Raw genomic sequence first — 21071 nt, 5'->3', positions numbered from 1 at the left:
ACTCATTCATCCAGATAGACTGAATCTATTTATTTGTAATCTACAACTAATAGATGCTTTGGTAGTAATCTTTTTCATTCATTTTTCCAAATCCAAATGGACTCAAGATGTTGACATGATCTCATTCATTCATTTTTAGGTTGCTCAACAAGAGATGCATTTTCTCTAACTATCACCAATAATAAAAGATAACAGCAATAAAAGTGAAGTGGCATTCTTAGATTGATCTGATTATAAGTCAAGTGAGCTTGATTGGATTGGATTGGATTGGATGCATCTCATTGTGCTGTCTTCTCTTCTGTTACACAATCAAAATGTAAAAAAAAATCTCACAGCACCACAAAAGGACAGCCACTCTTATATATGTAACTATCACATGTTTCTTTTGTGCAGAAGATCAAATCAAATCAAATAAGACCCTCCTCCCTTGAGCTCCTTCCTTCCTTCTAAGGAAGATCCTCCTCCTCCTCCCCTTCCGATTCGTCCGCTACGACCACGAGCCGCAACGGACCGCCAAACAGTCTACTCAACAGCGTTTGGTTCAGACCTCCTATCCCTCGCGCCGTGCCAGAATGCCAGATCCTTGACGCCAGGCCCTGCCACCTGCTGCGCCCATCGTCCCGTGACGGTTCACGGCGGGGAACGCCGCATGTACGGGGATCCAGATAGTAGTTCAGGACCAGGCCGTTCCCGCGAGGAACAACCCCCAGGTCTCGGGACAGTGCCTTCCCCACTATTTGGACATGAGATATGCTGGAAAGGAAGCACAATGATTGGTAAGTACATCTGTGCGACGGGGGGAAAAAACGAATTATCTACCTCCACACAGTTGCACGGAAACTCACCATATGTAGTAGAGGCCATCGATTGCCTGTTTCTGAACTCTCCCAAGAAGCTCAACCTTCACCACCCCGCCAATACACAGAACCGGCCGTGGTAACTTGAAGGATTGCAAAACATTTTCCTGGAATATTTATCACACATAATAATGTTACTCACTCAGCAGTTTTACATACTAGAGCACAAGGCGACTGCAAACATCTACCCCCTCCGTACCAAAATATAAGATCTTCTGCAAAAACGTCTTATATATTTTGGTACAGCGGGAGTAGATATTATTAAACAAAAAAATCCAAGTGACCTTTGTAATAAAAACTTTAAGAACACTGCTAGAGATAGGTCGATCAAATGCGCTTTCTTCATGCTCAGCCTTTTAAGAATGTTCCTGCTCTATGTCAGTTGTTCGACTTTTTTCTATATAAGAGATCCTTATGTTGAGAGGGTAAAAACGATGTATAGGCCTGGGAATATCAATCGTCTATTAAGCTGACCTGAGAAAACATTATTTTTCAAAAGCAACAAACCTGCAGCATTGGGAATTCTGGAGATGTGTAGGTCCAGACGTAGTTTCTATCATCAATCAACTGGCCTTCATTTTCATCACAGACAAGTGCTTCAGGGCGTAGCGGTGACCTTGGATAGCCCATCTGGATGCGGATGCTCTTTGGCGAATATATGGGATCGCCATGCTGGAAAAACGCTGCAACGACGCATGGTGGGAAGTATTTGTTATTATTTCACACACACACACACACACACACACACACACACATGAGGCCTTTTAATTTGTTTTGAACCAGCCATATATACAGAAACCACCAAACCTTTGAATGGCTGCAGCTTGATCTCTTGGATGAGGCAGAGATCGGCCTGGAGGCGATATATGAGGCACTCGGGCACGGCGGGGTCCCTCTGGCCGCCGCTGGACCAGTAGGAGGGCCTGTTGGACTCGAGGTGGTCGACGGGCTCGAGGGTGTTCTCGATGGTCTCGTCGGGGAAGTTGTCGGTGCTGGAGGCGCCGATGCAGTGGATGATGCAGTCCCTGGGCTTGTAGGGCGAGAGGAGGCCGTGGCCGAGGTGCGTGTACACCCTGTGGAGCTTCTCGTCCTCGGCGCTCGACCCGGTGGTGGTGTCCTGGTCCCGGCGTGCCGGGGTTCTGGAGCCGGAGGTGGTGGTGATGTCGACTTGGGTGAAGGTGGAGAGCTCCGGGCAGGCCCGCAGGCACTGCAGCTTGCTGAACTGGTTGTCGATAACTATAGACACAAGACAAGAAAGAGAGATTGAGATTGAGTTACTGAGAATTGGTACTCATGTAGTACTATGTAGGTGTGACTGACTGAAAGAAGTTATCTTTCTATAAGAGAAGAGAAAAAACATCTTAGATAAGTATTGTGATTTAGGGTGGAATTGAATGGATCGGAAAGGAAATCACTAGTGCTTCCTTCCTCCCTAAGCAGAATCTATAATCTAGATATGTAGATAAATACTCCGTACGTACATGGATGAATCGAATAGCGAGGCCAGATCCATCCGAGCAGAGAGAGGTGGAAAGGTACCGAATTGTCGCCAGGATCGGGAGACGGCGGATGCGCGTGCGAGGTCGGCGGGGTGGTGGAGCATGGTGAAGACGGTGACGGAGGTGTCGGGACCCAGGTAGTCGACCAAGTCCGCCGCCGGCGCCGGCGAGGAGGAGGAGCAGGAGGAGGAATCCTCCATGTCCATGGCTCTGGTCGTCCCAAGGAAGGAAGGAGAAGGAACCCTAGCTCGCCCGTCCTCTTCTGCAATCAATCAATCAATCAATCAATCAATCATTCTCTGCTCTGCTCTGCTCTCATCTGATCTGAGGGAGAAGAGAAGCGCGTGACCGACAAAGAGAAGAAGAAGAGAGATTGGATTGGATTGGATTAGATTTGGGGGAGGGGAACCGAATCCACCAAAATCCCCCGCTTTGGGTTGGGACCCGTAGGTAGGTAGGTAGGTAGGGGAGGGGTGGAGGGGATGCCAGAGTGGACTACTCTACCAACGGAAATAAAGAAAGAGAGAAAGGGTAAATTCCCTCCTACCCAATTGTCCATGCCACCGCGTCAAAAAAAATTTATTTGTCCATGCCACCGACGGTCAACGCTAGGTTAGGATAGAACGACAGTCCGACGGGCGTCTTCGCCGGTTAGCATCCGACATATTCATAACGCCAACCCGGCGCACCGTCCGATGACTACATCCAGTTATTTTAAGTCGCACGGTGAGGTAACCTTAGCCATTTCCTCATTCTCATCTTCTGTATCGCGTCTGCACAGTCACTGCTGCTCCATACTCTCTCTCTCTTCCACTTCCAATTCAAGCTTGTCGTCCGGTCGTCGCCATCGTCCGCACCAAGGTGACATACTACAAGTTGTTCACCCTGGAGCATCGGGCGGAAAATGCGAACCACGGAGGAGCGCCACGCACTGCCTCCGGAGTAGGAAGGTTTGACCGAGGAGGAATTGGAAGAGGTGGGGCAAGAGGAGATTGAAGATACGGGGCAACAAGAGGAGGAGCCACAATCAGATGAGGAGGATGCTCAGGCCAAATTCAGCATGGAGGCCGCGCTGGCAGAGTTTGAGCTCACCCAAACGGAGGACGCGGAGTAGCAGGACATCAGCGAGTCTATCTGGTCTGAGGCGGAGTTGGCGGAAAACCGCCGCTTCATCCACCAGGGGGGACATGGTGCGTGATTAGCTCTTCGTGGACAAGGAGGAGGAGCATTCGTTTCACCCGGGATGACCACGAGGCCGGTGACTCCAACAACGAGGTCATCAATGTATCCGATGATGAGTAGTTTAGTTTGCTAGTTTGGGGTGAGGGCGAGGTGATGGTGTCCTCGATTAGGGGTCACTCACTCACCACATCGTCTCTCGGTCAGGTGGGCCGGCAGAGGAGCTCCATGGCGGTTCACTAAGGGGCCATCTCAAGGAGGCCCATGCCGCATAGAAGGCATGTTTTCTGGAGACTTGTGCATACTCCAAGGCTTACAGGTCGTTGCTTGCTCCCGCAGGAGTGGTTGGGATCCCCAGGTGTAATGGTGATGTAGCCTAGAAGCAAGTATTTTTCTCAGTCAGGGAACCAAGGTTATCAATCCAGTACGAGTTTCTCCCAACGAACAAAGTAAGCAGTAAACGTGCACGCATCACAAACACGCTTGTCCCCAACACGACAAGAGGATTATCAATCCCCTTGTCTTGCTAGTTACAACATTAAACGCAAATGATATAGATAATTGGTAACAAAAATAAAACAGGGCAACAAGGTAAAATTGTTTTCAGTAAATGAGAATATACCCATGGAGTATAAGTTCATTAGTGACATATTGTAGGATCGAAAGTATGTCTAGAGGGGGGTGATTAGACTACTTGACCAAATAAAAATCTAGCCTTTTCCCAATTTTAAGGCTTGGCAGATTTTAGCAACTTAGCACTAGTCAAGCAATCAACCTACACATGCAAGTCTAAGAGTATAGCAGCGGAATGTAAAACATTGCATATGAAGGTAAGGGAGGAGTTTGGAGGGAGCAAACGCAATGTAGACACTGAGATTTTTGGCGTGGTTCCGATAGGTGGTGCTATCGTACATCCACGTTGATGGAGACTTCAACCCACGAAGGGTAACGGTTGCGCGAGTCCACGTAGGGCTCCACCCATGAAGGGTCCACGAAGAAGCAACCTTGTCTATCCCACCATGGACATCGCCCACGAAGGACTTGCCTCACTAGGGTAGATCTTCATGAAGTAGGCGATCTCCTTGCCCGTACAAACTCCTTGGTTCAACTCCACAATCTTGACGGAGGCTCCCAAGTGACACCTAACCAATCTATGAGACACCACTCTCCAAAAGGTAATAGATGGTGTGTTGATGATGAACTCCTTGCTCTTGTGCTTCAAATGATAGTCTCCCCAACACTCAACTCTCTCTCTCACAGATTTGGATTTGGTGGGAATATGATTTGAGTGGAAAGCAACTTGGAGAAGGCTAGAGATCAAGATTCATATGGTTGGAATGGAATATCTTGACCTCAACACATGAATAGGTGGTTCTCTCTCTCAGAAAATGTATGATGAAAGTGTAGGCATGTTCTGATGGCTCTCTCCACGAATGAAGAGTGGGTGGAGGGGTATATATAGCCTCCACACAAAATCTAACCGTTACACACAAATCACTAAACTCGGTGGGACCGAATAATGAAACTCGGTCAGACCGAGTTAGTTCAAAATGTGAACGTTATGCTTTTCGGTGGGACCGACATGTCAACTCGGTGGGACCGATTTCATTAGGGACGTAATCTCGGTGAGACCGATTACACAAACTCGGTGAGACCGATTTTGGTAATAAGCTAACCAGAGAGTTGGTCAGGCAAACTCGGTGGGACCGATTCATTCATCTCGATGAGACCGAAACGTTACGAAGGGGAAACAGAGAGTTTGCATTGCGAACTCGGTGGGACTGTTCTCTCATCTCGATTGGACCGAAACGTTACAAAGGGAAACAGAGAGTTTGCAATCCCATCTCGGTGAGACCGAGATCCCTATCGGTGAGACCGAAGTGACTAGGGTTTGTGGCAGTGGCTATGTCAAATGAACTCGGTGGCGCCGGATATAAAGTTTCGGTGGGGCCGGGTTTGACTTTTGGTTTGGGACATATGTGGACATGAGAAAGTGGTTGAGGGTTTTTGGAGCATATCACTAAGCATTTTGAGCAAGCAACCCATTAAGCAACACCCCATCCCCTTTTAATAGTATTGGCTTTTCCTATGGACTCAATGTGATCTTGGTGAAGGAAATATGCCCTAGAGGCAATAATAAAGTTATTATTTATTTCCTTATATCATGATAAATGTTTATTATTCATGCTAGAATTGTATTAACCGGAAACATAATACTTGTGTGAATACATAGACAAACAGAGTGTCACTAGTATGCCTCTACTTGACTAGCTCGTTGATCAAAGATGGTTATGTTTCCTAGCCATAGACATGAGTTGTCATTTGATTAACGGGATCACATCATTAGGAGAATGATGTGATTGACTTGACCCATTCCGTTAGCTTAGCACTCGATCGTTTAGTATGTTGCTATTGCTTTCTTCATAACTTATACATGTTCCTATGACTATGAGATTATGCAACTCCCGTTTACCGGAGGAACACTTTGTGTGCTACCAAACGTCACAACGTAACTGGGTGATTATAAAGGTGCTCTACAGGTGTCTCCAAAGGTACTTGTTGGGTTGGCGTATTTCGAGATTAGGATTTGTCACTCCGATTGTCGGAGAGGTATCTCTGGGCCCACTCAGTAATACACATCACTATAAGCCTTGCAAGCAATGTAACTAATGAGTTAGTTGCGGAATGATGTATTACGGAACGATTAAAGAGACTTGCCGGTAACGATTTTGAACTAGGTATCGAGATACCGACGATCGAATCTCGGGCAAGTAACATACCGATGATAAAGGGAACAACGTATGTTGTTATGTGGTCTGACCGATAAAGATCTTCGTAGAATATGTGGGAGCCAATATGAGCATCCAGGTTCCGCTATTGGTTATTGACCGGAGAGGTGTCTCGGTCATGTCTACATAGTTCTCGAACCCGTAGGGTCCGCACGCTTAACGTTACGATGACAGTTATATTATGAGTTTATATGTTTTGATGTACCGAAGGTTGTTTGGAGTCTCAGATGTGATCACGGACATGACAAGGAGTCTCGAAATGGTCAAGACATAAAGATTGATATATTGGACGACTATATTCGGACACCGGAAGTGTTCCGGGTGATTTCGGAGAAAACCGGAGTGCCGGAGGGTTACCGGAACCCCCCCCCCCCCCGGGAGAAGTAATGGGCCTTATGGGCCTTAGTGGAGAGAGAGAGGGGCTGCCAGGGTTGGCCGCGCGCCCCCTCCCCCTCTGGTCCGAATTGGACTAGGAGAGGGGGGGCGGCGCCCCCCTTTCCTTCTCCCTCTCCCCCTTCCTTTCCCCCTCCTAGTAGGAGTAGGAAAGAGGGGAGTCCTACTCCTACTAGGAGGAGGACTCCTCCTCCTGGCGCGCCAACAAGGGCCGGCCGGCCTCCCCCTTGCTCCTTTATATACGGGGGCAGGGGGCACCCTTTGGACGCAACAATTGATCAACAATCTCTTAGCCGTGTGCGGTGCCCCCCTCCACCATATTACACCTCGATAATATCGTAGCGGTGCTTAGGCGAAGCCCTGCGTCGGTAGAACATCATCATTGTCACCACGCCGTCGTGCTGACGAAACTCTCCCTCAACACTCGGCTGGATCGGAGTTCGAGGGACGTCATCGAGCTGAACGTGTGCTGAACTCGGAGGTGTCGTGCGTTCGGTACTTGATCGGTCGGATCGTGAAGACGTACGACTGCATCAACCGCGTTGTGTTAACGCTTCCGCTTTCGGTCTACGAGGGTACGTGGACAACACTCTCCCCTCTCGTTGCTATGCATCACCATGATCTTGCGTGTGCGTAGGAAATATTTTGAAATTACTACGTTCCCCAACAGTGGCATCCGAGCCTGGTTTTATGCGTTGATGTTATATGCACGAGTAGAACACAAGTGAGTTGTGGGCGATATAAGTTATACTACTTACCAGCATGTCATACTTTGGTTCAGCGGTATTGTGAGATGAAGCGGCCCGGACCGACATTACGCGTACGCTTACGCGAGACTGGTTTCACCGTTACGAGCACTCGTTGCTTAAAGGTGACCAGCGGGTGTCTGTCTCTCTCACTTTAGTTGAACCGAGTGTGGCTACGCCCGGTCCTTGCGAAGGTTAAAACAACACCAACTTGACAAACTATCGTTGTGGTTTTGATGCGTAGGTAAGAACGGTTCTTGCTAAGCCCGTAGCAGCCACGTAAAACTTGCAACAACAAAGTAGAGGACGTCTAACTTGTTTTTGCAGGGGCATGTTGTGATGTGATATGGTCAAGACATGATGCTGAATTTTATTGTATGAGATGATCATGTTTTGTAACCGAGTTATCGGCAACTGGCAGGAGCCATATGGTTGTCGCTTTATTGTATGCAATGCAATCGCCCTGTAATGCTTTACTTTATCACTAAGCGGTAGCGATAGTCGTAGAAGCATAAGATTGGCGAGACGACAACGATGCTACGATGGAGATCAAGGTGTCGCGCCGGTGATGATGGTGATCATGACGGTGCTTCGGAGATGGAGATCACAAGCACAAGATGATGATGGCCATATCATATCACTTATATTGATTGCATGTGATGTTTATCTTTTTATGCATCTTATCTTGCTTTGATTGACGGTAGCATTATAAGATGATCCCTCACTAAATTATCAAAGTATAAGTGTTCTCCCTGAGTATGCACCATTGCGAAAGTTCTTCGTGCTGAGACACCACGTGATGATCGGGTGTGATAGGCTCTACGTTCAAATACAACGGGTGCAAAACAGTTGCACACGCGGAATACTCAGGTTAAACTTGACGAGCCTAGCATATAACAGATATGGCCTCGGAACACGGAGACCGAAAGGTCAAGCGTGAATCATATAGTAGATATGATCAACATAGTGATGTTCACCGTTGAAACTACTCCATCTCACGTGATGATCGGACATGGTTTAGTTGATATGGATCACGTGATCACTTAGAGGATTAGAGGGATGTCTATCTAAGTGGGAGTTCTTAAGTAATATGATTAATTGAACTTAAATTTATCATGAACTTAGTACCTAATAGTATCTTGCTTGTCTATGTTAATTGTAGATAGATGGCCCGTGTTGTTGTTCTGTTGAATTTTAGTGCGTTCCTTGAGAAAGCAAAGTTGAAAGATGATGGTAGCAATTACACGGACTGGATCCGTAACTTGAGGATTATCCTCATTGTTGCACAGAAGAATTACGTCCTGGAAGCACCGCTGGGTGCCAGGCCTGCTGCAAGAGCAACACCAGAAGTTATGAACGTCTGGCAGAGCAAAGCTGATGACTACTCGATAGTTCAGTGTGCCATGCTTTACGGCTTAGAACCGGGTCTTCAACGATGTTTTGAACTTCCTGGAGCATATGAGATGTTCCAGGAGTTGAAGTTAATATTTCAAGCAAATGCCCGGATTGAGAGATATGAAGTCTCCAATACGTTCTACAGCTGCAAGATGGAAGAGAATAGTTCTGTCAGTGAGCATATACTCAAAATGTCTGGGTATAACAATCACTTGATTCAACTGGGAGTTAATCTTCCGGATGATAGCGTCATTGACAGAATTCTTCAATCACTGCCACCAAGCTACAAGAGCTTCGTGATGAACTATAACATGCAAGGGATGAATAAGACAATTCCCGAGCTCTTCGCAATGCTAAAGGCAGCGGAGGTAGAAATCAAAAAGGAGCATCAAGTGTTGATGGTCAATAAGACCACTAGTTTCAAGAAAAATGGCAAAGGGAAGAAGAAGGGGAACTTCAAGAAAAACAGCAAGCAAGTTGCTGTTCAGGAGAAGAAACCCAAGTCTGGACCTAAGCCTGAGACTGAGTGCTTCTACTGCAAGCAGACTGGTCACTGGAAGCGGAACTGCCCCAAGTATTTGGCGGATAAGAAGGATGGCAAGGTGAACAAAGGTATATGTGATATACATGTTATCGATGTGTACCTTACTAATGCTCGCAGTAGCACCTGGGTATTTGATACTGGTTCTGTTGCTAATATTTGCAACTCGAAACAGGGGCTACGGATTAAGCGAAGATTGGCTAAGGACGAGGTGACGATGCGCGTGGGAAATGGTTCCAAAGTCGATGTGATCGCGGTCAGCACGCTACCTCTACATCTACCTTCGGGATTAGTTTTAGACCTAAATAATTGTTATTTGGTGCCAGCGTTAAGCATGAATATTATATCTGGATCTTGTTTGATGCGAGACGGTTATTCATTTAAATCAGAGAATAATGGTTGTTCTATTTATATGAGTAATATCTTTTATGGTCATGCACCCTTGAAGAGTGGTCTATTTTTGTTGAATCTCGATAGTAGTGAGACACATATTCATAACATTGAAGCCAAAAGATGCAGAGTTGATAATGATAGTGCAACTTATTTGTGGCACTGCCGTTTAGGTCATATTGGTGTAAAGCGCATGAAGAAACTCCATACTGATGGACTTTTGGAACCACTTGATTATGAATCACTTGGTACTTGCGAACCATACCTCATGGGCAAGATGACTAAAACACCGTTCTCCGGAACTATGGAGAGAGCAACAGATTTGTTGGAAATCATACATACAGATGTATGTGGTCCGATGAATATTGAGGCTCGTGGTGGATATCGTTATTTTCTCACCTTCACAGATGATTTGAGCAGATGTGGGTATATCTACTTAATGAAACATAAGTCTGAAACATTTGAAAAGTTCAAAGAATTTCAGAGTGAAGTTGAAAATCATCGTAACAAGAAAATAAAATTTCTACGATCTGATCGTGGGGGAGAATATTTGAGTTATGAGTTTGGTCTTCATTTGAAACAATGCGGAATAGTTTCGCAACTCACGCCACCTGGAACACCACAGCGTAATGGTGTGTCCGAACGTCGTAATCGTACTTTACTAGATATGGTGCGATCTATGATGTCTCTTACTAATTTACCGCTATCGTTTTGGGGTTATGCTTTAGAGACGGCTGCATTCACGTTAAATAGGGCACCATCAAAATCCGTTGAGACGACGCCTTATGAACTGTGGTTTGGCAAGAAACCAAAGTTGTCGTTTCTTAAAGTTTGGGGCTGCGATGCTTATGTGAAAAAACTTCAACCTGATAAGCTCGAACCCAAATCGGAAAAATGTGTCTTCATAGGATACCCAAAGGAGACTGTTGGGTACACCTTCTATCACAGATCCGAAGGAAAAACTTTTGTTGCTAAATTTGGAATTTTTCTAGAGAAGGAGTTTCTCTCGAAAGAAGTGAGTGGGAGGAAAGTAGAACTTGATGAGGTAACTGTACCTGCTCCCTTATTGGAAAGTAGATCATCACAGAAACCAGTTTCTGCGACACCTACACCAATTAGTGAGGAAGTTAATGATAATGATCATGAAACTTCAGATCAAGTTATTACTGAACCTCGTAGGTCAACCAGATTAAGATCCGCACCAGAGTGGTACGGTAATCCTGTTCTGGAGGTTATGTTAGTAGACCATGACGAACCTACGAACTATGAAGAAGCGATGGTGAGCCCAGATTCCGCAAAATGACTTGTGGCCATGAAATCCGAGATGGGATCCATGTAGAGAACAAAGTATGGACTTTGGTTGACTTGCCCGATGATCGGCAAGCCATTGAAAATAAATGGATCTTCAAGAAGAAGACTGACGCTGACGGTAATGTTACTGTCTATAAAGCTCGACTTGTTGCGAAAGGTTTTCGACAAGTTCAAGGGATTGACTATGATGAGACCTTCTCACCCGTAGCGATGCTTAAGTCTGTCCGAATCATGTTAGCAATTGCCGCATTTTATGATTATGAAATTTGGCAAATGGATGTCAAAACTGCATTCCTGAATGGATTTCTGGAAGAAGAGTTGTATATGATGCAACCGGAAGGTTTTGTCGATCCAAAGGGAGCTAACAAAGTGTGCAAGCTCCAGCGATCCATTTATGGACTGGTGCAAGCCTCTCGGAGTTGGAATAAACGCTTTGATAGTGTGATCAAAGCATTTGGTTTTATACAGACTTTTGGAGAAGCCTGTATTTACAAGAAAGTGAGTGGGAGCTTTGTAGCATTTCTGATATTATATGTGGATGACATATTGCTGATTGGAAATGATATAGAATTTCTGGATAGCATAAAGGGATACTTGAATAAGAGTTTTTCAATGAAAGACCTCGGTGAAGCTGCATATATATTGGGCATCAAGATCTATAGAGATAGATCAAGACGCTTAATTGGACTTTCACAAAGCACATACCTTGACAAAATTTTGAAGAAGTTCAAAATGGATCAAGCAAAGGAAGGGTTCTTGCCTGTATTACAAGGTGTGAGATTGAGTAAGACTCAATGCCCGACCACTGCAGAAGATAGAGAGAAGATGAAAGATGTTCCCTATGCTTCAGCCATAGGCTCTATCATGTATGCAATGCTGTGTACCAGACCTGATGTGTGCCTTGCTATAAGTTTAGCAGGGAGGTACCAAAGTAATCCAGGAGTGGATCACTGGACAGCGGTCAAGAACATCCTGAAATACCTGAAAAGGACTAAGGATATGTTTCTCGTTTATGGAGGTGACAAAGAGCTCATCGTAAATGGTTACGTTGATGCAAGCTTTGACACTGATCCGGACGATTCTAAATCGCAAACCGGATACGTGTTTACATTGAACGGTGGAGCTGTCAGTTGGTGCAGTTCTAAGCAAAGTGTCGTGGCGGGATCTACGTGTGAAGCGGAGTACATAGCTGCTTCGGAAGCAGCAAATGAAGGAGTCTGGATGAAGGAGTTTATATCCGATCTAGGTGTCATACCTAGTGCATCGGGTCCAATGAAAATCTTTTGTGACAATACTGGTGCAATTGCCTTAGCAAAGGAATCCAGATTTCACAAGAGAACCAAGCACATCAAAAGACGCTTCAATTCCATCCGGAATTTAGTCCAGGTGGGAGACATAGAAATTTGCAAGATACATTCGGATCTGAATGTTGCAGACCCGTTGACTAAGCCTCTTCCACGAGCAAAACATGATCAACACCAAGACTCCATGGGTGTAAGAATCATTACTGTGTAATCTAGATTATTGACTCTAGTGCAAGTGGGAGACTGAAGGAAATATGCCCTAGAGGCAATAATAAAGTTATTATTTATTTCCTTATATCATGATAAATGTTTATTATTCATGCTAGAATTGTATTAACCGGAAACATAATACTTGTGTGAATACATAGACAAACAGAGTGTCACTAGTATGCCTCTACTTGACTAGCTCGTTGATAAAAGATGGTTATGTTTCCTAGCCATAGACATGAGTTTTCATTTGATTAACAGGATCACATCATTAGGAGAATGATGTGATTGACTTGACCCATTCCGTTAGCTTAGCACTTGATCGTTTAGTATGTTGCTATTGCTTTCTTCATAACTTATACATGTTCCTATGACTATGAGATTATGCAATTCCCGTTTACCGGAGGAACACTTTGTGTTCTACCAAACGTCACAACGTAACTGGGTGATTATAAAGGTGCTCTACAGGTGTCTCCAAAGGTACTTGTTGGGTTGGCGTATTTCGAGATTAGGATTTGTCACTCCCATTGTCGGAGAGGTATCTCTGGGCCCACTCAGTAATACACATCACTATAAGCCTTGCAAGCAATGTAACTAATGAGTTAGTTGCGGGATGATGTATTACGGAACGAGTAAAGAGACTTGCCGGTAACGAGATTGAACTAGGTATCGAGATACCGACGATCGAATCTCGGGCAAGTAACATACCGATGACAAAGGGAACAACGTATGTTGTTATGCGGTCTGACCGATAAAGATCTTCGTAGAATATGTGGGAGCCAATATGAGCATCCAGGTTCCGCTATTGGTTATTGACCGGAGAGGTGTCTCGGTCATGTCTACATAGTTCTCGAACCCGTAGGGTCCGCACGCTTAACGTTACGATGACAGTTATATTATGAGTTTATATGTTTTGATGTACCGAAGGTTGTTCGGAGTACCGGATGTGATCACGGACATGACGAGGTGTCTCGAAATGGTCGAGACATAAAGATTGATATATTGGACGACTATATTCGGACACCGGAAGTGTTTCGGGTGATTTCGGAGAAAACCGGAGTGCCGGAGGGTTACCTGAACCCCCCCGGGAGAAGTAATGGGCCTTATGGGCCTTAGTGGAGAGAGAGAGGGGCTGCCAGAGTTGGCCGCGCGCCCCCTCCCCCTCTGGTCCGAATTGGACTAGGAGAGGGGGGGCGGCGCCCCCCCTTTCCTTCTCCCTCTCCCCCTTCCTTTCCCCCTCCTAGTAGGAGTGGGAAAGAGGGGAGTCCTACTCCTACTAGGAGGAGGACTCCTCCTCCTGGCGCGCCAACAAGGGCCGGCCGGCCTCCCCCTTGCTCCTTTATATACGGGGGCAGGGGGGCACCCTTTGTACACAACAATTGATCAATGATCTCTTAGCCGTGTGCGGTGCCCCCTCCACCATATTACACCTCGATAATATCGTAGCGGTGCTTAGGCGAAGCCCTGCGTCGGTAGAACATCATCATTGTCACCATGCTGTCGTGCTGACGAAACTCTCCCTCAACACTCGGCTGGATCGGAGTTCGAGGGACGTCATCGAGCTGAACGTGTGCTGAACTCGGAGGTGCCGTGCGTTCGGTACTTGATCGGTCGGATCGTGAAGACGTACGACTACATCAAACGCGTTGTGTTAACGCTTCCGCTTTCGGTCTACGAGGGTACGTGGACAACACTCTCCCCTCTCGTTGCTATGCATCACCATGATCTTGCGTGTGCGTAGGAAATTTTTTGAAATTACTACGTTCCCCAACACTTGGATCACTAAAAGTAAAATGTAGAGTCTTGAGCTTTAGAGCTTGAGCCAATATTTTATCCTTAGCATTTTGAGGGGTCCACATTTCTAATCCATGCCATGCCAATCATTGAGCTTTCCTGAAATATTTATCTTGAAATAGCATTAGCTCAATGAGCAAATGTTGTTAGGAATTACCAAAACCACCCAGGGATAGTTGCACTTTCAATCTCCCCCTTTTTGGTAATTGATGACAACATATAGATCAAAGCTTCGACAAATGATCATAAGATTGAAATACATCGTCACTTTGAGAAGTATGTGATAAGCAAGAGCCCCCCCCAAATTTGTGCATTATTTAAAATTTGCTTTGCATGCAAATGCACAATCGATTAGGATCATGGGTTACTCTTCCATGTCACATACATCTTGGTGGAGCGCTCAAAATGATGGAAATTAAAAGCATGCACTCATCACCAAGCAAAGTGAATGATCATATCATCCAAGCAAGCATTAAAGTAGCATATGATCAAACAAGTATCTCACACAGACATAGAGTATCAACCAAGCACACAAAAAGTTCAACCAAAAGCAAGAGAGACAAAGAATCAAAACACACTCTCTCGGAGCCTATGATCTATACATTTCTCCCCCTTTGGCAACAAGTTACCAAAAAGTTCAAAAATGCATAGTGCTATGCATCTCTCAGGCTTGGTCTTCGGGAGGTGGTGTAGAGAGAACTCCAAGGACGAAGGCATCTGTTGATGTAGTTGGAGCTGGTGGAGTGGCTTCTGGAGGTGGCACTGAAGCTGTAGCTGCTGGTGCTGACGATGTAGCTCTAGAATCTGGTACTGGCACTACAGCAGACCTCTGACTCCTTGGCACTCACTGAAAAGCATCTGTAGTTGCCTTCCCTTTCCTCTCTTCTGCTTCCTCCTGGAGCTGCTCAACTGCTGTCTGTATCTCAGTGACCTTCAGATCAAGATCATAAAACTTTGTTTCTATGATATTCTCCAAGCTCTCCTGATTCTGAGTCAGGGTGGCCAAGCCCTTCTCAATCCTCAAAGTAGATTGGATCAGATATGCAAGCTGATCTTTCTTGCTCTTCAGGAACACTTGAGATGCTTCCTCAACACTTGGCTTTTGGCAGCTTTCTCTGCCTTTGCTTTAGCTCTCTTCTCTTGTGCTTGTGCTGATGAAGGTTCATCCTCATTCATCACAACTTTGTTGTCTTCAAATTCAGGATACAGAGGTAGATGCTCCTTGTCCAACAAGTAAGTGCCTGTGCACATCTTGGAGTTGATGAGCACCTGAATGTGTGGAGCATACCCACAAGATCTCTTCTGGTCAGCAGTTGTCCTCTTGATTGTCTCTACAATTAGACTCATGACTTTGAATTTTTGAGGCACATCAAATATTTGCAGCAAGTTGATGGAATGTCCTCTAATCATCTTGTGATCTCCAGACTTGGGTAGCAAGGTATGCTTTAAGATGGTGCTGATAGTGGGCAGACCAGACAACAAATAGTGCACAGATCCAAACTTGTGTGTCTCCAAAGCTTTATCAGGGATCTCTTTGTACATGTTTGCCATAGAGTTGTGGTCTTTCTTCTTCTTGGCATACACATCCAAGTCATCCTCATGTTCCTCTGGGGCATTGATCAGCTTGGCCCATTCTTCAACAGTTGATTGGTACCTTGTACCTTCAGACATTCATACTATCCTCCCATCTGGATAGAAATGAGCAGTGGAGTAAAACTGCATGATCAGCACATCATTCCATTTTGTGAGCTTCTGCCCAACAAACTTATCAACTCCACATGCTTTGAAGCTGTCATGTACTCCTGGGAAGTGATCTTCTTTCTCCTTGATGTATTCCCAATCAACCCATCTCATGTCACACACAATTGGCTTCTTGTCAAGCAAAATAGTCTCATAGAAGTCTTTTTTTTCTTTAGTATGAAACCTGTAGTCAACTGCAGTCCTCCTCCTCACATCATAAGGATCGGACTGTCTCCACAATCTCAGTCCTGCATCTTTCCTGATGTGCATGTCCTCAGCTACTGGATGAGCATCATTGTGGTCTGGAATCTTGGGTTTCAGTTTTCTCAATAGATGGGATTCATCATCATCTTCTTCAGCTTCAGGCACTGTGTGACGCCCGGATAATTAAGCTACAGTAATTTCCTGCTAATGATGCCATGCCACTTAGATTAGTGTTGCTAATCTCGCGCTAGTTCGGAACCGATTCAAAATCAAATTCAAAATAAGCAAGCAATAAATGTTTTCAAATATTAAAACTAAAATGTTCGGAGTGAACCAATTATTCCATAGGTTATTATGGTGGAGAAACCACACCTTTATAAAATAATTAAATACTATAGGATGAATAAAACAACAGTAAAAACAATTATTTAAATACCTTTTGTAATTAATAAAATGTCAAACTAATTTATTTGAGGATTAGACTTTTTGTGACTATGGACTAAGTTGAAATACTAATTTAGATGCTACGTGTATATTTTACTAAAACTAAAATAATAGGAAACAAAACTAAAACGGAAAAGGTAAAATAAATAAAAAGTAAAAACAAAAGAAAAGAAAAGGGAACCCCCCTCCACTGGGCTCCGGCCCAGCTGGCCAGCCCAACTGGCCCACCTAACCTCCCCTGGCCTATATGGCCTCGTAACCCAAACCCTAACCCCCGAGTCACCCCACTCTCCCCTCACGCCCGCTCCTCTCTCGCCATGATCCAGATCGGGTGCCCCTGCGCCGATCGACGCCGAACCCCGTTGCCTCTCGGACCCCCTCGCCGGACTATCTCCGCGCCAAGCACCGCCCCTCCCGGCCTCATCGCAGCTCCTCCCTCGTCGACCCGGCGCCTACTGACGCCGACGGCTCGCCACCTCCTCCACGTCGACGCCACCACCGCCAGTCGCCGGAGCTCCATCACCGGCCTGCTTCCTCCACCTCGCCGGCCTGCTTCCCCTCCGCCGCGACGTCCTCGACCTCCTCCCCGAGCCCCACTGCCTTGACCCTACACCCCCGGTGAGGCCACGGCCTCCACTCCCTCCTCTCTTTCTCCCCCGCGCTACCCCGCGCGCGCACCTCGCCGCGCGCCTCGTGTCGAGGCAACGCCTCACCGGCGGCTTTGCCGTTGGTCACCCGCAGCCACGCACATGTCGTCCAGCTCTGCCGACTCCCGCTGCAGTTCCGGCCACCCCGAGCCGCTCTCTGGCCTCATACCAGCGACCCTGGCCTCCCCTACCCCGCTCCGGCTTCCGCCCGCACGGACTCCGGCGGCCGCCCGCGCACCACCGCGGCCTCGCCCCGCTCCGGCCATGGCCCCGCCGTGACCACCGGCCTCCCGTGTTCCGGTGCCCTCCCGGGACCTCCTGCACCTGGGCGATCGCCCGTTCGGGTTGCGTATTGCGCTCATTGCCCGCAACAGCTAAGGCCCCTGGTCCTACGATAGATGGGCCCCATGCCCAGAATGTTTTTATAAAAAATATTAAAAAAATAATAAAAATATTAATTAATTAATTAATTATAATTAGATTACTCTAATCACTAAATAACCTAATTAACCATTAGTTAATTAATCAGTCAATGACATGCGGGACCCTCAAGTCAGTTTGGCCCAGTCAACACCCTGTTGACTGCTGACGTCATGCTGATGTCATGATGACGTCAGCATACACTATTCTAGATAATGTTGATTTAAAATAATTAATTAAATTCTAAAAATGATTAAATCTTTTTAATTTAATATAAAATAAACCGTAGCTCGGATGGAAAAACTTTGTACATGAAAGTTGCTCAGAACGACGAGACGAATCCGGATATGTAGCCCGTTCGTCCGCCACACATCCCTAACCTATCGAACTCGCAACTTTCCTCCTCCGGTACATCTGTCCGAAAACGCGAAACACCGTGGATACTTTCCCGGATGTTTCCCCCCTTCGCCGGTATCACCTACTACCGCGATTGGGCACACCTAGCATCACGCTTTGTCATGTCATGCATCGTCATGCATTTGTGTGCATTGTATTTGTTGTTTCTTCCCCTCTTCTCTCGCTAGACACCGAGACCGACGCCGCTGCTACCTAGTACGACTATGGTGTTGACGACCCCTCCTTCTCGGCTGAGCTTCCAGGCAAGCCCCCCCCCTTGATCACCAGATATCACCTATTCTTCTCTATACTGCTTGCATTAGAGTAGTGTAGCATGTTACTGCTTTCCGTTAATCCTATTCTGCTGCATAGCCTATCATTGTTGCTACAGTTGTTACCCTTACCTGCTATCCTACTGCTTAGTATAGGATGCTAGTGTTCCATCAGTGGCCCTACACTCTTGTCCGTCTGCCATGCTATACTACTGGGCCGTGATCACTTCGGGAAGTGATCACGGGTATATACTATATACTTTATATACATGACACATGTGGTGACTAAAGTCGGGTCAGCTCGTTGAGTACCCGCAAGTGATTCTGATGAGGGGGCTGAAAGGACAGGTGGCTCCATCCCGGTAGAGGTGGGCCTGGGTTCCTGCCGGCCCCCGACTGTTACTTTGTGGCGGAGCGACAGGGCAGGTTGAGACCACCTAGGAGAGAGGTGGGCCTGGCCCTGGTCGGCATTCGTGGATACTTAACACGCTTAACGAGATCTTGGTATTTGATCCGAGTCTGGCCATTTGGTCTATACGCACTAACCAACTACACAGGAACAGTTATGGGCACTCGACGTCGTGGTATCAGCCGAAGCCTTCGTGACGTCAGCGACTGAGCGGCGCGCGCCGGATTGGACTGGAACGCCTGCTAGGCTAGGTCTGCTTCCGGCCGCCCTCGCAACGTGCAGGTGTGCAATGGGCGATGGGCCCAGACCCCTGCGCCATAGGATTTAGACCGGCGTGCTGACCTCTCTGTTGTGCCTAGGTGGGGCTGCGACGTGTTGATCTTCCGCGGCCGGGCATGACCCAGAAAAGTGTGTCCGGCCAAATGGGATCGAGTGTGTTGGGTTATGTGGTGCACCCCTGCAGGGAAGTTTATCTATTCGAATAGCCGTGTCCCTCGGTAAAAGGACGATCCGGAGTTGTACCTTGAACTTATGACAACTAGAACCGGATACTGAATAAAACACACCCTTCCAAGTGCCAGATACAACCCGGTGATCGCTCTCTAACAGGGCGACGAGGAGGGGATCGCCGGGTAGGATTATGCTATGCGATGCTACTTGGTGGACTTACCATCTACTCTCTCCTACATGCTGCAAGATGGAGGTGGCCAGAAGCGTAGTCTTCGACAGGATTAGCTATCCCCCTCTTATTCTGGCATTCTGCAGTTCAGTCCACCGATATGGCCCTTTACACATATACCCATGCATATGTAGTGTAGCTCCTTGCTTGCGAGTAGTTTGGATGAGTACTCACGGTTGCTTTCTCCCTCCTTTTCCCCTTTCCTTTCTACCTGGTTGTCGCAACCAGATGCTGGAGCCCAGGAGCCAGACGCCACCGTCGACGACGACTCCTACTACACCGGAGGTGCCTACTACTACGTGCAGCCCGCTGACGACGACCAGGAGTAGTTAGGAGGATCCCAGGTAGGAGGCCTGCGCCTCTTTCGATCTGTATCCCAGTTTTTGCTAGCCTTCTTAAGGCAAACTTTTTTAACTTATGTCTATACTCAGATATTGTTGCTTCCGCTGACTCGTCTATGATCGAGCACTTGTATTCGAGCCCTCGAGGCCCTTGGCTTGTATTATGATGCTTGTATGACTTATTTATGTTTTAGAGTTGTGTTGTGATATCTTCCCGTGAGTCCCTGATCTCGATCGTACACGTTTGCGTGCATGATTAGTGTACGATTGAATCGGGGGTGTCACAAGTTGGTATCAGAGCCGACTGCCTGTAGGAATCCCATTCCATACTCCTTGGCCGAAGTCAAGTCTAGACATTGCAAAACTTTTACTAACATGGCTGTGTGGCTTATGGGCTCATGTCGCCATCGGGTGGTATTAGGATCTTTTATTCCTCATCTATACTCTGGGACTCTAATCTCTCTTCTCTTCGGGTTAAATGAATTTGCTAAAACTCTAACATTAGGTTCTCGTAACAACTTTCTCCCGGAGAGCCCCTTATTACAAATGATCGCCTGCTGCACCGAAGGATTCCGAAGATACTCTCCGATGTTCTCTCGACACTTTGTGTCCGTTTCTTTTGCAATTCCCTACCACCGAAATATCCCTATGGATAAATACATACACTTGCCGTTCTTACTTTTATTCCCAGTTGATCTTGTTATTACAAGATACCCTGAAATCCTCTCTATTGTTCCGAGAATATTTTGTGCCAACTGCCTTGCAGTTCCTTGCCACCTGGATACCCCTACGGATAATTTCTCGCCCTTATCGAGTATCCGTTCATCCCCAATTGTTTATGTGTTTCAAAATGGTCTTCGAAATACTATTCGATCCTCCAAAAATCCTCAGTAGCTTATTGCTCTGCAATATTTGTCTGCTTGCATTATGGATGCTTTCCATATGTTTGGCAATATTCGTTAGTATCCATAGACACCGTCATTTTGATCCTATTGATTCAACATGAGTGCGAATGCACGCAATCATCAGTTGATCCTTTTAAATTATCTTTCTGGCTCAGAAGTCATTTTGAACATGAGCTTGTTCTCGACCAATCTATTTGCCGTCAATTGTA

At 46.4% G+C, this 21071-nt stretch overlaps 1 protein-coding gene across 2 annotated transcripts; it reads right to left on the bottom strand.

Moving 5' to 3' along the window:
* Positions 1–228: 228 nt before the first annotated feature.
* On the bottom strand, positions 229–2874 carry LOC123124013 (F-box protein At4g00755). Of its 2 annotated transcripts, XM_044544711.1 has the most exons (6): positions 2710–2874; positions 2397–2618; positions 1665–2093; positions 1365–1540; positions 846–964; positions 229–753 (listed from the first exon to the last, which is right to left on the bottom strand). In XM_044544711.1, the coding sequence occupies exons 2-6, from the start codon at positions 2560–2562 to the stop codon at positions 447–449; spliced, it is 1197 nt and encodes a 398-aa protein (XP_044400646.1). In that variant the 5' UTR covers positions 2563–2618; positions 2710–2874; the 3' UTR covers positions 229–446. The 2 variants fall into 2 exon arrangements, with proteins under 2 accessions (XP_044400646.1, XP_044400645.1); XM_044544710.1 differs by having other exon boundaries at positions 2397–2827.
* Between the last annotated feature and the right edge of the window lie 18197 nt (positions 2875–21071).

This window comes from Triticum aestivum, chromosome 5D, assembly GCF_018294505.1.
Source record: "Triticum aestivum cultivar Chinese Spring chromosome 5D, IWGSC CS RefSeq v2.1, whole genome shotgun sequence".
Lineage (NCBI taxonomy): Eukaryota > Viridiplantae > Streptophyta > Magnoliopsida > Poales > Poaceae > Triticum > Triticum aestivum.
Note: the sequence above shows the minus strand (reverse complement) of the source record. Positions and strands in the feature narration are given on the sequence as shown.

Bases quoted from the DNA above. Each gene is read 5' to 3' on its own strand.
- LOC123124013 (XM_044544711.1), bottom strand. From the start codon at position 2,562: ATGGACATGGAGGATTCCTCCTCCTGCTCCTCCTCCTCGCCGGCGCCG. The intron at 965-1,364 runs GTTTGTTGCTTT...TAAATATTCCAG, and splicing joins CAGAATTCCCAATGCTGCAG to GAAAATGTTTTGCAATCCTT. The intron at 754-845 runs GTGAGTTTCCGT...CTTCCTTTCCAG, and splicing joins GATGGCCTCTACTACATATG to CATATCTCATGTCCAAATAG.